We start from the raw sequence: 16855 nt of genomic DNA, 5'->3' as shown, positions 1-16855 counted from the left end.
GGGCCACACCGGTAATGCTCAGGGGTTACTCCTGGCTATGTGCTCAGAAGTTGCTCCTGGCTTGGGGGGACCATATGGGACACCGGGGGATCGAACCGCGGTCCATCCAAGGCTAGCACAGGCAAGCAGGCACCTTACCTTTAGCGCCACCACCCGGCTCCAGTTTTTTTATACTTAATACTTGTTTTTCCCCAAATTTTCTTACTGTGGATGTATATGCAGAAATATATATGTATATGCAAATAGTTGTGAACAAAAATAAATTGAATAAAATATAAATCTTTTTAGAAAGTAATGTTTGTATTAGAGGATTTGTATTTCATTACCAATAAGATACTTGGAGTATTCAGAATGATTATTAGCATTAATTGTGGAGGATAATTTTTACCTGACTTTCCCTCAACAAAATATGAACTCCTTGAAAGCTGTATCTCTAATACCTACCAAAGCCTGCTATAAAGTAAGAGCTCAGAGTTTCTTTTTGGGAGGGTAATTAAGCACATTGGGCTTACCCGACTGTGTTCAGGAGTCACTTTTGGCAGTGCTCAGGGGACTATGTGTGGTGCTAGGGATCAAACCTGGGTTGACTTGCAAAGAAGGTGCCTTACACACTGTACTGTGTTATCTTTCCAGCCCCTACAGTTTCTTTATTGATTAAGTATTGATTAATCTTATCAAAAGACAAAATCACACTCATGAGAGAAAAAGAAGACATTGTTGTAATCTATTGTTGTAGATAATAAAAATTTAAAATATATATATATATTATATATTTGGTTTTTTGGGCCACACCCAGCGTTCCTCAGGGGTTACTCCTGGCTGTCTGCTCAGAAATAGCTCCTGGGACACCAGGATTCGAACCAATCACCTTTGGTCCTGGATTGGCTGCTTGCAAGGCAACGCCGCTGTGCTATCTCTCCGGGCCAAAATTTACAATACTAATACTCAGTGATGAAATGCCTTCAATGGAATATTTTCTTAGCAACAAGTAAATGTAAATTATTAGATATTATGAAAGCAGTATAGTAATGACAGTAACTATAAAGCTGAACTGCTCTTTGACTAGTATATATGGTAGCTCTATGCCAAGAAAATTAGACTATAAACCTCTTTAGTTGTTTATGAGGAGCTGCAATAGCCAATGCCAAACCTTTAAACTTGTTTCCTCCAATTTTCTAGGAGTATGGATACAGATATAGGAATAAATGTAAATATGATTATGCATTTAATATTAAAATGTAGAGTTTGGTTGTTGTTGTTGGTGGTGGTGGTGGTGGTGGTGTTTGGGGGCCATATCTGGTGGTGCTCAGGGTTTACTTCTGGCTTTACTCTCAGAAATTATCCCGGGCAGGCTCAAGGACCACAAGGGATGCTGGAGATTGAACCTGGGTTGGCTATGTGCAAAGCAAATGCCCTACCCACTGTGCTAATGCTCTGACCCCAAAATACATATATTTTAATATATTTTTTCTTTCATAATTTCTATTGAAATGGTATGTGGGAAGAAATTTGGCACAACTAGTAGCAATAATAAAAAAGGTGACTTTATATTACTAACAGTTTTGTGTTGTTGTGCTTTAGAATAGTTACTTTATCATTTTAAAGTACTTTCACACATATTACCATATCATTTTCTCATTTCCCTTGCTTCAGCATTTAGTGTGGTATGTAAATTACTAGATCATTTAATAAATGAAGGTGGTCTGAACATAAAGAAGTCTGAATATATCAGCAAAAGCTTGAGTTCTGACCAAGTAGTTTGATAGTATAGTTTTAGCCTCATCTGTTTTCTGATAAATCTGTTTATTCATGTGGCATGACAGCAAAATCCAAAGGTTTTATTGTTACTTTAAACTTTTAATTACAATCAGCTCCCTAAATTGCCTGATGAAGCCTTTTGGGCATCTCAAAATTCTTCTTGAGACCTAATGATATCATTCAGATCTTTTTGAAATTTTCACTACACAAGGAGCACAATCTAAAGCTCTAGATAAATCATTTTTTGTCCCTTTTTTTTGGGGGGGGGGGACACACCCGAAGGCGCTCTGGGGTTATCTTTGGCTCTGTGCTCAGAAATTATTCCTGGAGGGCTCGGGACACCCTATGGGATGCTGGGAATTCAACATGGGTCTGTCTTGAGTTGGCAGCATGAAAGGCAAACACCTTACCGCTGTACTTTAACTCCGTCCCCTCATTTTCATCCTTAACTGATAGATGGTAGGATTAAGTGCCATTCTGTAAAATAGAGCAAGTAAAAGTATAGCATTAGCCATTAAACTTGAATCTCAGATGCACAGTCAGCTTTTTCAAGATGAGTACGCCCCATGCAATATCTCCAATACATATTCAGTCATTATCCAAGAAACCTTTAGTTGAAGCCAGAAGTCAATCAGTCAATCCAAAATGTCAGTCTCAACCAAAAATAGAAACCACAGACTTGAGAATTATTTGCCTATTCCATCTGTGCCAAGAACTGAGATTTTTCATATTTATAATTAAAAAAATATGTGATTTGTATAGATCTTACATAGAATTTTATTAGCACATTTTTCTTTTTAAAAATGGGGATCAAGGGTCAGACAAATAGCACAGCGATAGAGCGTTTGCCTTCCATGTAGCTCACCCAGAGGGGCCTGGGTTCGATTTCCGGCATCCCATATGCGTTCCCTTTCCAAACCTGCCAGAAGTGATTTCTGAGTCAGAGCCAGAAGTAACCCCTGAGTGCCATGGGTGTGGCCCCAACCCCCCCTCCAAAATGGGGAATAGATAGGGTAACCCTTGATATTACAAAAAGAAAAATGGGGGGCCGGGTAGGTGGCGCTGGAGGTAAGGTGTCTGCCTTGCAAGCGCTAGCCGAGGAAGGACCGCGGTTCGATCCCCCGGCGTCCCATATGGTTCCCCCAAGCCAGGGGCGATTTCTGAGCACATAGCCAGGAGTAACCCTTGAGCGTCAAACGGGTGTGGCCCAAAAAAAAAAAAAAAAAAAAAAAAGAAAAATGGGGTGTGTGGGGGAGAGAGAGCGCGCGAGAGAGAAAGAGAGAGGGGGGAAAGAAAAAGAAGGAGGAAGAGGAGGAGGAGGGGGGAGAAGGAAAAGGAAAAGGAAAAGAAAAGAAGTGAAGAAGAAGAAGAAGAAGAAGAAGAAGAAGAAGAAGAAGAAGAAGAAGAAGAAGAAGAAGAAGAAGAAGAAGAAGAAGAAGAAGAAGAAGAAGAAGAAGAAGAAGAAAGAAAGAAGAAAGAAGAAAGAAGAAAGAAGAAGAAGAAAGAAGGAGGAGGAGGAGGAGGAGGCACTCTAACAATTTATGCATTGTGCCTTACTTCTAAAAGTAAAAGGACTTTTTCTTTTTTCTTAAAAGCCTTTGGGCCAAAAAATAGGACAGTCTATATAGGGTGCTTGCCTTGCACATGGCTGACCTGAGTTCAATTCCCAGCATCCCATATGGTACCCCCAAGCCCACCAGAAACAAACTCAGAGTGAAGAGGCTGAAGTCAGCCCTGAGTATGACTGTAACTCAGTCATGAACAACTTTATTTCTAAAAAAAGAAAAAAAAACTGTAGTATGAACCATCCTGTTACCATGGTGTTTAAATTTAAAAAAAAGAAAAAAAAAGAAAGAAGTCAGCCCTTAGCACTCTTCAAAAAAAAAAAAAAGCAAAAAAAATGTAAAAATAAGCCTTAATTACTATTGTTCAGAATCCTATAGTAGAGCATTCATTCGGTTTACTATTTTTCTCAAATCCTGTTATTTTACCATAGCATATATCAAATGTAAAAACAATATATTTGTGCATTTTCTTCTTTATTGTTCATTGAATGAATTCTCTTTGAAGGCAAGGATTATTATAAAGGTCTTGCTTGACACTATCTCTACCATACCTGAAATAATGCTGGGCACAGAGCATTAGATCTATGTGGGATCTCTGTAGGACTTAATGAAAGAAACTACTGGTCAATTTCATTTGCCAGGTTTTAAAATTTAAAAGAAACTATATAGAGCACATGTTCTTTAATATTTATAGAATAGTAGGCCTCAGCCTAAATAGATTGAATCCTTAGCTTAGGCGATTATGATAAAGCCATATCTAAAATTTAATTTGAATTTAGGCGATTATTATAGAGCCATATCTAAAATTCAATTTGAATTTTCAAGCATCACAGTCTTATTTTTCTCTCTACTAAGTGTACAATGCTACAAATACAATGCTATATTTGGGAATTACTGTGGATATAGCAATAGTCAACATTCATTTACTAGAAACTTTATGCTAGACAAATTCACATATGATTAAAAATTTTAATCCAGAGCCTGGGTAATTTTATCTCCTCTAACAACTTGAAAACAGAGGTTCAGAGAATTAATTTGTTCGATATGTAGATAAACTGATAGGAACAAAACAGAAGCATTCTCATTCTCTCTCATTTTTATTATTTTATTTTAATTAATATTCTATGGTTTACAATACTATTAATAAGTTTCATATGTACATAATTTCAACAACACTAAGTGCCATCTCCCTCCCCCAAAGACATCTCTAACCTTTCCTCTCTCCTCCAACTCAATTGTGTTAGATCATTTCTCCCATTATATTACCTTTGTCTCTTTATATCTTACTCTCTGCCTTTTTAAAATTCAAGTGAGGGGCAAATATGAAAGTAAAACTATTTACATTGGCCTTATTTTGGTGTCATTTAAAATTATAAAACTAAGAAAAAGATAATCTGGGGCCGGAGAGATAACATGGAGGTAAGGAGTTGCCTTGCATGCAGAAGGACGGTGGTTCGAATGCCGGCATCTGAGCATAGAGCTAGAAATAATCCCTGAGCGCTGCTGTGTGTGACCCAAAAACAAAACAAAACAAAACAAAACAAAACCATGTAGTATTATGCAGCCGTCAGGAGAGATGAAGTCATGAAATTTTCCCATACATGGATGTACATGGAATCTATTATGCTGAGTGAAATAAGTCAGAGGGAGAGAGAAAGACACAGAATAGTCTCACTCATATATGGGTTTAAAGATATAAATGAAAGACATTCTATTTTTTTTTTGGTTTTTTTTTTTGGGGGGGGGTCACACCCGGCAGTGCTCAGAGGTTACTCCTGGCTCCACGCTCAGAAATCGCTCCTGGCAGGCTCAGGGGACCATATGGGACAACGGGATTCGAACCAATGACCTTCTGCATGAAAGGCAAACGCCTTACCTCCATGCTATCTCTCCGGCCCCAAATGAAAGACATTCTTGCAATAATTTTCTGAGACAAAAGATAGGAGGGCTGGAAGTTCCAGCTCACTTCATGAAGCTCACACAAAGAGTGATGAGTGTAGTTAGAGAAATAGCTACATTGAGAACTATCCTAACAATGAGAATGAACGAGGGAAGTAGAAAGCCTGAATAGAGTACAGGCGGGGGTGGGGTGGGGAGGAGGGAGATTTGGGATACTGGTGATGGGACTGTTGCACTGGTGAAGGGGGGTGCTCTTTACATGACTGAAACCCAACCATAATCATGTTTGTAATCAAGGTGTTTAAATAAAGATATTTAAAAAAAGGAAAAGATAATCTATATTTTAAATAGCTATTAAATGACCTATAACTCTATACACTTCTCTCATAATTAAAAATACTTAATAAGTATTTATTGGGTGTTAAAGTATTTGTGTAAGGAAAGTAACTCTTACTATTTATTTAAAGTAGTATATTAATGACCTTGAACCAATAGCTGCATTTAGTCTACCTAACTATATTGAGATGTACTTGCTCTTATGATAAAGCCTTTCTATTTCCTTTGTTCCTGACTGTTCCTAGAATTCTGTAGCATGTTTTCTATGTGGCTTTCCCTTGATTTCTTTAAACTAAATTATTTATAAATAACTATAAAGTATAAAATTATGACTGTGAAAAATACTAATAGAAAAATTTTTTAATTTGATCTCTACAATGTGTATATTAGTGAATAAAATACATTCAGAAGTGCAAAGTATTAAAAATATTCTTAGTCCTAAATAAGTTAAAATATATTAATACTGAATTTAAATTCAAATAATTTTATTGAATTTTAAATTTTTGTCTCACTAATATTTTATAAGATTAAAAACTAACATATTTTATCTATTTATTGTCAGCTGTCAAATAAAGGAAAATATGTTAGAACGATTCATGCTTCAAATAAAGAAACTTAGGGAAAAGAATAAAAAATTTCTTGAAAGAGTGAGTATAAAATTTAGATCATGTCTTTAGTCATTAACTAGTTACATATTTGCTATTAACATGAATTATGATTAAATATACACTGGAAAATTGTCTAATGTTTGGGCTTGATTAAATTGAGTATACTTTTTTTTTTTTTTTTTTTTTTTTTTGGTTTTTTGGGCCACACCCGTTTGACGCTCAGGGGTTACTCCTGGCTATGTGCTCAGAAATCGCCCCTGGCTTGGGTGGACCATATGGGACGCCTGGGGATCGAACTGCGGTCCTTCCTTGGCTAGCGCTTGCAAGGCAGACACCTTACCTCCAGCGCCACCTACCCGGCCCCAAATTGAGTATACTTAAGGTTTTTGGTGTGTGTGAGATAAGAGGGTGTTGTTGTTCCTGTTTGGTTCATGTAATGTCAAGAAAGTAAACTTGAATGACATTTTTCAGACCAAGAAAATATTCTATATTCAAAATTTTAATATTCTGAAACAACATATATTACTTATTATTTAACCAAACTACAAAAAATCTTTTTATCTTCTTAATCATTTTTTATAAATTTTCAGAGTATGCATATGTAAATGAGATTTTTTTAACTTTATTTATTGATTTATTAATTGATTGATTGGATGTTGGGCCTCACCCAGCGGTGCTCAGGGACCACTCCTGGCCTTGCACTCAGAAATCAGCCCTGGCAGGCTGGGAGCAAATGATTTTCAAGGTATTTCATGATGAGGAAATACTAATATCTCCTGTTAAAATGCTCATTTTATATGGACCCTGAAACTTCCACAGATTTTTGTCTAATAATTTGACAAATTACTTTAATGGACTCTTGGATCAGAGACCTGGGTTTTCATCCTAACTGTATAACCTACTCTGTAGTTGTTTTGATTAAAACTGGAGGAAACCTCAACTTTCTACTTGTAAAGTAAGTATTCTTAGGGACAGAAATATTACAGAGGTTAAGACATATGCATTGCACATGGCTGACTCCAGTTTGATTCTCAATCCCCAAAATACCACCAGGAATGAGTACAAAGCTAGGAGCAAGCCCTAAACTAAACTGAGTGTGTCGCCAGAACAAAGGAAAAAACAACCAAAATTCCTGTTTACCTTGTAGGGCTAATTTGCTCATTCCCTTTGCAAATATTTATTGAGCAAACAAGCACTATGTTCCTAACATTGTCGTGCCATTTAAGGGTAAGTAATTTCTAACAATGGCACACAGAAATGCAGATTTATGGATGACAATGGAAAATTTGACTGAGATTCTTTAATATGTTTTTTATTTGGAGGGGGTCACACTCAGCAGTGCTCAGGGGTTACTCCTGGCTCCATGTTCAGAAATCGCCCCTGGCAGGCTTGGGGGATCATATTGGGGGATCATATGGGATGCCGGGATTCGAACCACCATCCTTCTGCATGCAAGGCAAACACCCTACCTCCATGCTATCTCTCCAGCCCCTTAATATGGTTCTTTATGATGAGCTCCAGAGCACACAGAGAAGCCAGCTTCGTCAATGGGCCAGCAGAGCGAGGATTAATATTAATCTATTAATCTATGCCACAATTCTGAACTAGAAACAAAGTTCTTGTTCACAAAACATTAGTTTACAGGCTGTGCCCATGTCTGCTCTCTATATCATAAGCGGAGTCAGCAATGAGATGCATGAAGAGGTTCTAACACCCACTGTGACTGTTTCTTTCCATTTATACCACTATTGCCTGTTTGAAAAATCATCATCTCTTACCAATCCTAATGTTCAGTACATTTTCTACCATGCAACCAGAAATATTCCTTGATTAATTTGCAGTTCTCAAAACACTACAGTGCCTTCTTGTTACACAGAAACTAAAATCCGTACTCTTACTGATCTTTCTAGACCTACAAACTGAATTCTTCTCACCTCTTAACCTTAATTTATGTGGCCTGACCCCTCCCTGACTCTCCCACTTTGTTCACTATGACTACTTGAATATCTTGACTCAATCTCCAGTTATTTTACCTTCCTAGACTCTTTCTTTTCTTTCTTTCTTTCTTTCTTTCTTTCTTTCTTTCTTTCTTTCTTTCTTTCTTTCTTTCTTTCTTTCTTTCTTTCTTTCTTTCTTTCTTTCTCTTTCTTTCTTTCTTTTTCTTTCTTTCTTTCTTTCTTTCTTTCTTTCTTTTTCTTTCTTTCTTTCTTTCTTTCTTCTTTCTTTCTTTCTTCTTCTTCTTTCCTTCCTTCCTTCCTTCCTTCCTTCCTTCCTTCCTTCCTTCCTTCCTTCCTCCTTCCTTCCTCCTTCCTTCCTTCCTTCCTTCCTTCCTTCCTTTCCTTCCTTCCCTTCCTTCCTCCTTCCTTCCTTCCTTCCTCCTTCCTTCCTTCCTTCTTTTCTTTCTTTCTTTCTTTCTTTCTTTCTTTCTTTCTTTCTTTCTTTCTTCTTTCTTGTGTTTTGGGTAACACCCGGCAGTGCTCAGGGATTACTCCTGGCTCCAGGCTCAGAAATTGCTCCTGGCAGGCACGGTGGACCATATGGGACGCCGGGATTTGAACTGAAGACCTCCTGCATGAAAGGCAAACGCCTTACCTCTATGCTATCTCTCTGGCCCCGACTCTTTCTTTCTTGTTTTTTTGTTTGTTTGTTTGTTTGTTTGTTTGTTTGTTTGTTTGTTTTTGGGTCACACCCGGCGGCACTCAGGGGTTACTCCTGGCTTTCTGCTCAGAAATAGCTCCTGGCAGGCACGGGGGACCATATGGGACACTGGGATTCAAACCAACCACCTTTGGTCCTGGATCGGCTACTTGCAAGGCAAACGCCACTGTGCTATCTCTCCGGGCCCGACTCTTTCTTTCTTAATGATTGCTTTTTGCCTTTTGTTTTGGGTCATACCTGGTGACCTCAGAACTTTAACTCCTGGTTCTGTGCCTATGGCTCATTCTTGGTACCCTACCTGGAACGAAGCAAAGGTCAGCTGAGTGCAAGGCAAATGCATTGCCTACAGTACAATCTTTCTGCCTTGCATTTTGTTCATGAAGTTACTTTATTTCCCACTGGGATGGAATGTGTATCTGTGTAATATATGCTGTGTAAAATATCTGCATTATTATCTTCAAAGCCTTTTAGGTAGTAGGATGAAATTATGTGTTCATTTATCCAGCATAAATAAGTGTTCAAAAACTATTTGTTGCACTGTTTCTCACATGAGTGAAAGACTGACATAACAGATATTTACCGTATTTTCCCGCGTATAAGACGACTTTTGAAAAAAAAATGGAGGTCGTCTTATACACCAAGTATATCCCGACAAATGTTTCAATATGCCCCTAAACGAACATTGTCTGAATATTGCCACAAAATGAATTTTCCAACTCGATCCTGCACCAATCACTGCAAGGCTGCTCGGACCGCCTCTCTAACTCAGCCAATCCAAGCAGGCTTTTTATGCATGCAAATTAGACAATGTTCTGGACCCGAATCTACACTGTAAAAAACCTGTTCAGATTGGCCAGAGTCAGAGAGGAAGTCTATTACAGTAGAACCTTTGAACCTTTGCTTGTTGTGATTGGCTCACTGTGGTACATACAGTTGCAGCACAGGAACGTTCTGTCTGATACAGCGAATATAGGCCTAAACCTATATTTTAATTGCAAAAGTAGGGGGTCGTCTTATACGCCGGAAATACCGTAAACTGCTAAATCAAACATAAACCATTAGTAAAACTTATTTATGTTTTCTGTTACATTAAAGTCAGAAATACTCCCTCATTTTTCTTCCCATCATCTCTTACTATGTGATAATTTTGAACTATCACAAATCATTTAATAACTTTTTGTTTGTATGCTTTGCCTCAACTACCTCATTAGAGGTAGTGTTATCAAAATGATGTATGCATGAAATTCTCATTAACAGTATTGAAGATCAATAATAATGAAGGGAAATAAAACAATTCCTTTACTATAGTATACTGAATTTTCTTTATTCTGTTTTATAATATAATAGTTATTCTTACCCAAAGTAATCATTATTTGCTTTACTTTGATTGGATAAATGCCTGTCTTTATTTACATAATGTAAATAGAACTAATCTATACTTCAGTGCATCATTCAGAGTAATTTTTCAGATAGAATAAATTTGAATGTTGTAAGACATTTCTGTTTTATTTAAAAATATATACTCAGGGGCCAGGCGGTGGCGCTAAAGGTAAGGTGCCTGCCTTGCCAGCGCTAGCCTTGGACAGACCGCGGTTCGATCCCCCGGTATCCCATATGGTCCCCCAAGCCAGGAGCAACTTCTGAGCTCATAGCCAGGAGTAACCCCTGAGCGTTACCGGGTGTGGCCCAAAAAAAAAAAAAATATATATATATATATATATACTCAATCATGAACAACTTTTTAATTATGCATCTCACACAGTGATTCAATGAAAAAATTGTTTTTTATTAAATTAAAAAAATACAAAACTGGAGCCGAAGAGGTGGCGCTAGAGGTAAGATATCTGCCTTGCAAGCGCTAGCCAAGGAAGGACTGTGGTTCGATCCCCTGGCGTCCCATATGGTCCCCCCAAGCCAGGGGCAATTTCTGAGCGCTTAGCCAGGAGTAACCCCTGAGCATCAAATAGGTGTGGTCCAAAACAAAACAAAACAAAAAAAAATACAAAACAATATATATGGGGACCCAGATTGATAGTACATTGGATAGAAGGGTGCTTGCTTTGCACACAGCTGCCTTGGGCTTGACCCCCGAGAATCCATATGGTCCCGTGAGCCTGCTCGAAATGACCCCTGATTAAGGATTAAGCCCTGAGCTCTGCTAGGTGTAGCCCAAAGACCAAAATAATAATCAAGATTCATCCAGATTGTTGAGTATTGGTTGGTTTCCTTTTATTTTAGTATATAGTTTTATATTTTGTTTTTGTTTTACTGGAATAATAGTGGATAGGAGGTTTGCCTTGTATGCATCTAACCTTAGCACCTTTTATGGCTTTCCAACCTCACCAAGAGAAATTCCTTAGTGAGGGGCCAGGAATAATCAGAATAGCCCTGAACACTGCAGGTGTGACTTCCCTCACACACACAGAATTTTACTTGTTTTTAAATTTAGTTTTGCCTTGCTAAAAATCAAGTACAGGGCTTCACAGATATAAAGCAATTATTCTAGCACTGAGCTCCATCCGTTTTGCTATTTAGTTCTTTTTTATTGCTGAATAATATTGCATGATATTGCTTCAATACAGTTTAATTAATATACCTTTGGGAAAACATGTGAGTTGTTTCTAGTATTTAGCTATGATATTTTTTTTTCTTTTTGTGGTTTATGGGCCACACCCGGCAGTGCTCAGGGGTTATTCCTGGCTCCAGGCTCAGAAATTGCTCCTGGCAAGCACGGGGGACCATATGGGACACCGGGATTCGAACCAACCACCTTTGGTCCTGGATCGGCTGCTTGCAAGGCAAACACCGCTGTGCTATCTCTCCGGGCCCTAGCTATGATATTTTTAAAAAGCTTCTATAAACATCTGTGTACAGGGTTTTATGTGAATATAAGTATTTGTTTATGATATAAACTATTCAAAAATGGGTTGCATGGTAAGCAAATGCTTAGCTTTGTACAAAATTAGCATCTTTTATTATAAATTATCTATAGTGCATTAGTATCAATGTCATCAGTTTAAGCAATCCAGTTTTTCCATATCATTGATAGCATTTGATGTCACTGTTATTTAAGTCATTGTGGTAGTTTAGTAGTGATACATCCTTTTGTTTTTCATTTACATTTCCTTCATGACTAGGGAACAAAGGGTGGTAGCTTACACCATCCTTTGGGATATACTCTGGGAACATGGTGGAGGGAGGTCAACACTGTTGGTAGAATTGGCCCTGATTCATTGTTTTAATTCACTAAAACCCAACTATAAAGGACTTTGTAAAAATCACAATAAATAATATAATATAAATAAATTTCCATTCTTTCTATAAAATAAATAATAAACAAATTGCATACAAATTAAAGTAAAGAAGCAATTCAAAGTATAACCTTTATACCACCTGGCTTGGCATCATTTTGATTATGACAAAAATACAGAATTACAAGATTCATGCTAAACAATTTCTGAGGTTTTTTTTTTTTTTTGGGGGGGGTCACACCCGGCATTGCTCAGGGGTTACTCCTGGCTGTCTGCTCAGAAATAGCTCCTGGCAGGCACGGGGGACCATATGGGACACCGGGGGACCATATGGGACACCGGGATTCGAACCAACCACCTTTGGTCCTGGATCGGCCGTTTGCAAGGCAAACGCTACTGTGCTATCTCTCCGGGCCCTGAGGTTATTTTTTAAAGACCCTTAAATGCTTGCTATTAAATTAGCTTGAGAAGCACTGACTTTGAGAGAATCAATTTTGAGAAAGAAAATACTCTCAGTTAAGTATTAATAATCCTAGGAGCATATTAATTTAAGAGGACAAGGTACATGAATATCAGAAATAAAATATACTTTTTTATTTTTTCTTTTTGGACCACACCACCATACTCCTGGCTATGCGATCAGAAATAGCTCCTGGCTTGGGGGACTACATGGGATGCTGGGGGTATTGAATCGGGGTCTGTCCTAGGACAGCCAAATGTAAGGCAAATGCCCTACATGCTTCACCACTGCATAGACTTTTTAAATAAAATAGACTTTTTAAAAAAAAAACAATAAAGAAGATACTAAAGTATGAATGAATAATTTTAAATACAAATTTAAATAAATAAAAATTTATTAAATAAATAAAAATGTGCTTTGCATGCAGAAGGACGGTGGTTCGAATCCTGGCATCCCATATGGTCCCCTGATCCTGTCAGGAGCAATTTCTGAGGGTAGAGTCAGGAGTAACTCCTGAGTATGCCAGGTGTGACCCAAAAACAAACAAACAAACGAAAAAATTAAAACACTTTGCCTTAAAGAAATTGAAGGAAACATTCCAGGAAAATGATAAGTAGTATGAATCAATTATAAAGAAATTGTATTAAGCTTATACACACTAAAATTTTTGTATAGGATCAATAAGAAAACAGAGGTAATAATGAACTCTTTTAATATTATTATTATTATTATTATTAGTTTTTTGGCCACACTGATGACGCTCAGGGATTATTCCTGGCTATGCACTCAGAAATTGCTCCTGGCTTGGGGAACCATATGGGACACCAGGGGATCAAACCGCAGTCCATCCTAGGCTAGGGCCAGCAAGTCAGATGCCTTACCACTTTGCGCCACCGCTCCAGCCCCATTTTTTTATTTTTATTTATTTTTTTATTTTTGTTTTGTTTTGTTTTGTTTTGGGTCACACCCGGTAGCGCTCAGGTGTCACTCCTGGCTCCACACTCAGAAATCGCTCCTGGCAGGCTCGAGGGACCATATGGGATGCCGGGATTCGAACCAATGACCTTCTGCATGAAAGGCAAATGCCTTACCTCCATGCTATCTCTCCGGCCCCTCATTTTTTATTTTGTTTAATAATGAACTCTTGAACTGATTGAATAAGTAGTTGTTGGTGGAGTTTTGTTTTGAGTCATGCCAGCGGTGCTTTGGGTTACTACTGGCTCTACTCAGGGGTCATTCCTGGTGGTGCTTGGGGGACCATATGGGATACCATGAATTGAACCCGGGTCTGTCGTGTGCAAGGCAAATGCCCTACCCACTATGCTACATCTTAGGCCCCAGTTGTTGTTTATTGGCTATCCTCAAGAGGAACTCAGACCAAGTTTAAATAGAGTGTTGAAAAGGTCAGAAATCATCAATAACCATTATCCTTAAAGATAGGAATCAGAGCCAGAAAAATAGTATAGGGATAAGGCACTTACCTTGCACAAAGCTAATCCAGGTTAAATCTCTAGCACTTTAGATGGTCCTCTGAGTACTATTAAGTCTGATCTCTGAACATATTCAGGAATATGCACATAGTAAACATTCCATAATATTGAATGAATAATTGCTAGAGAAGAACATTATTGGTGACAGACTGAAGAAACTGACTTTCAAAGACAACCATTAATATTCAATTAATTTGCAAGACCTTGAAAACTTTAGTAAGGAGTATAAATTTTATTTTCTAATATATTAATAATACATTTTTAAAATGTTACTTTATATTCAATAATAGCAGTGTTGGTGATTTAAAGTTATTTTCAATCCTCCATGTTCCATATGCTTTTAGGCATTTATTGTATAATTTACTAAATGTTTCTTTTTGGGGGGCCGGAGAGATAGTATGTAGGTAAGGCTTTTGCCTTTCACGCAGAAGGTCATCAGTTTGAATACTGGCATTCCATATGGTCCCCCGTGCCTGCCAGGGGCAATTTCTGAGCATGGAGCCAGGAGTATCCCCTAAGCACTGCCGGGTGTGACCCAAAAACTACACACACACAAAAAAGTTTCTTTTTAACTTTGAAAGTCTCTATATGTGACTATATTGAAGACATTTCAGAATATACATGCCTCAGCTACTGTTTATTTTCATGATAGAATAAACGTTTAAAGGATGAACAGAGTTGGCACATAAAAAACCTAATAAAGGAACTTAGTGAAGACAAGTCAGAGGGATTGAAAGTTGTAACAAGAGAGGAAATTGAAACAGCAATGAAGGAAAAATGGCAGTATGAAAGAGATCAGGAGTCAAACTTGAAAGGTAATTTGGGAAAATCATCATAAAGCTGTAACAAGTTAATTCTTTAATGTGTTAATTATTTCTAATATGTTCAAAATTCTGTATGGTTCAAATTATTACCTGCCGCAGACATATAAGCAAATAAACAAGCAAGGTAAACAACTAAGATACTTCTTGTCAAGTGAAGAAGATAATGAAGGACAAAACAAAGAGAAGAAACTTCAGGACTCTTGAAAAGACTGGAGAGATAGATCAGCTGGTAGGGTGATTGTCTCTGGCTTCCCATATGGTCCTTCCTTATGAGCACTGCCAGGAGTCACTCCTGAGCATCATCACTAGATATGTCTAAAAAAGTAAATTGACCTCTGAGCCTGGGTATATATAAATCCATTTTTATTTGGTGCCACCCTAAATTCCTCAGAGCAAGTATATATTTCTTTTGCAAAATTGTCTTGTTTGATAACTTTATTGGCTTCATCCTCAGCTCAGAGATAGAAATAAGTTGATTACAACCAAGAAGTCTCCCCAACCCAATTTACCTAAGAAATTTAGATAAGAAAGAGAGATTAGGAAAGGGAAAAGAAGGGGGCTGGAGAGATAACACAGCAATGTTTGCATGAAGCCGACCCAGGACAGATGGTGATTTGAATCCCACCATCCCATATGGTCCCCCGTGCCTGCCAGGAGCTATATCTGAGTGTAAAGCCAGGAATAACTCCTGAATGCCTCCGGGTGTGACCCAAAAACTAAAAAAAAAAAAAAAGGAAAGGAAGGAAGGACAGGAAGGAAGGAAGGAAGGAAGGAAGGAAGGAAGGAAGGAAGGAAGGAAGGAAGGAAGGAAGGAAGGAAGGAAAGGAGGAAAAGGAGGAAAAGGAGGAAAAGGGAAAGGGAAAGGAGGAAAAGGGAAAGGGAAAGGAGGGAAGGGAAAGGGAAAGGAGGGAAGGGAAAGGGAAACGAGGGAAGGGAAAGGGAAACGAGGGAAGGGAAAGGGAAAGGAGGGAAGGGAAAGGGAAACGAGGGAAGGGAAAGGGAAAGGAGGGAAGGGAAAGGGAAACGAGGGAAGGGAAAGGGAAACGAGGGAAGGGAAAGGGAAACGAGGGAAGGGAAAGAGAAACGAGGGAAGGGGAAGGGAAACGAGGGAAGGGGAAGGGAAACGAGGGAAGGGGAAGGGAAACGAGGGAAGGGGAAGGGAAACGAGGGAAGGGAAGGGAAACGAGGGAAGGGAAGGGAAACGAGGGAAGGGAAAGGGAAAGGGAGGGAAGGGAAGGGAAACGAGGGAAGGGAAGGGAAACGAGGGAAGGGAAGGGAAACGAGGGAAGGGAAGGGAAACGAGGGAAGGGAAGGGAAACGAGGGAAGGGAAGGGAAACGAGAGGAAGGGGAAGGGAAACGAGAAGAAGGGGAAGGGAAACGAGAGGAAGGGGAAGGGAAACGAGAGGAAGGGGAAGGGAAACGAGAGGAAGGGAAGGGAAACGAGAGGAAGGGGAAGGGAAACGAGAGGAAGGGGAAGGGAAACGAGAGGAAAGGGAAGGGGAGGGAGAGGAAGGGGAAGGGGAGGGAGAGAAAGGGGAAGGGGGGGAGAGGAAGGGGAAGGGGAGGGAGAGGAAGGGGAAGGGGAGGGAGAGAAAGGGAGGGGGAGGGAGAGAAAGGGAGGGGGAGGGAGAGAAAGGGAGGGGGAGGGAGAGAAAGGGAGGGGGAGGGAGAGAAAGGGAGGGAGAGGGAGAGAAAGGGAGGGAGGGAGGGGGGAAGGGAGAGAAAGGAAGGGAGGGAGGGGGGAAGGGAGAGAAAGGAAGGGAGGGGGGAGGGAAGGGAGAGAAAGGAAGGGAGGGGGAGGGAAGGGAGAGAAAGGAAGGGAGGGGGGAGGGAAGGGAGAGAAAGGAAGGGAGGGGGGAGGGAAGGGAGAGAAAGGAAGGGAGGGGGGAGGGAAGGGAGAGAAAGGAAGGGAGGGGGGAGGGAAGGGAGAGAAAGGAAGGGAGGGGGGAGGGAAGGGAGAGAAAGGAAGGGAGGGGGGAGGGAAGGGAGAGAAAGGAAGGGAGGG

At 39.4% G+C, this 16855-nt stretch overlaps 1 protein-coding gene across 1 annotated transcript in view; it reads left to right on the top strand.

Moving 5' to 3' along the window:
• CCDC83 (coiled-coil domain containing 83) overlaps positions 1–16855 on the top strand; it is a 57873-nt gene that overhangs the window by 10683 nt on the left and 30335 nt on the right. Inside the window, exons 2-3 of the mRNA XM_049780058.1 lie at positions 6121–6205; positions 14678–14840. Of these exons, the coding sequence (XP_049636015.1) occupies positions 6121–6205; positions 14678–14840 (248 nt within the window). The remainder of the gene's footprint in view (positions 1–6120; positions 6206–14677; positions 14841–16855) is intronic.

The sequence above is a fragment of the Suncus etruscus genome, chromosome 9 (assembly GCF_024139225.1).
Source record: "Suncus etruscus isolate mSunEtr1 chromosome 9, mSunEtr1.pri.cur, whole genome shotgun sequence".
Lineage (NCBI taxonomy): Eukaryota > Metazoa > Chordata > Mammalia > Eulipotyphla > Soricidae > Suncus > Suncus etruscus.
The sequence above is the reverse complement of the archived record's forward strand: the minus strand, read 5'-3'. Positions and strand labels throughout refer to the sequence as shown.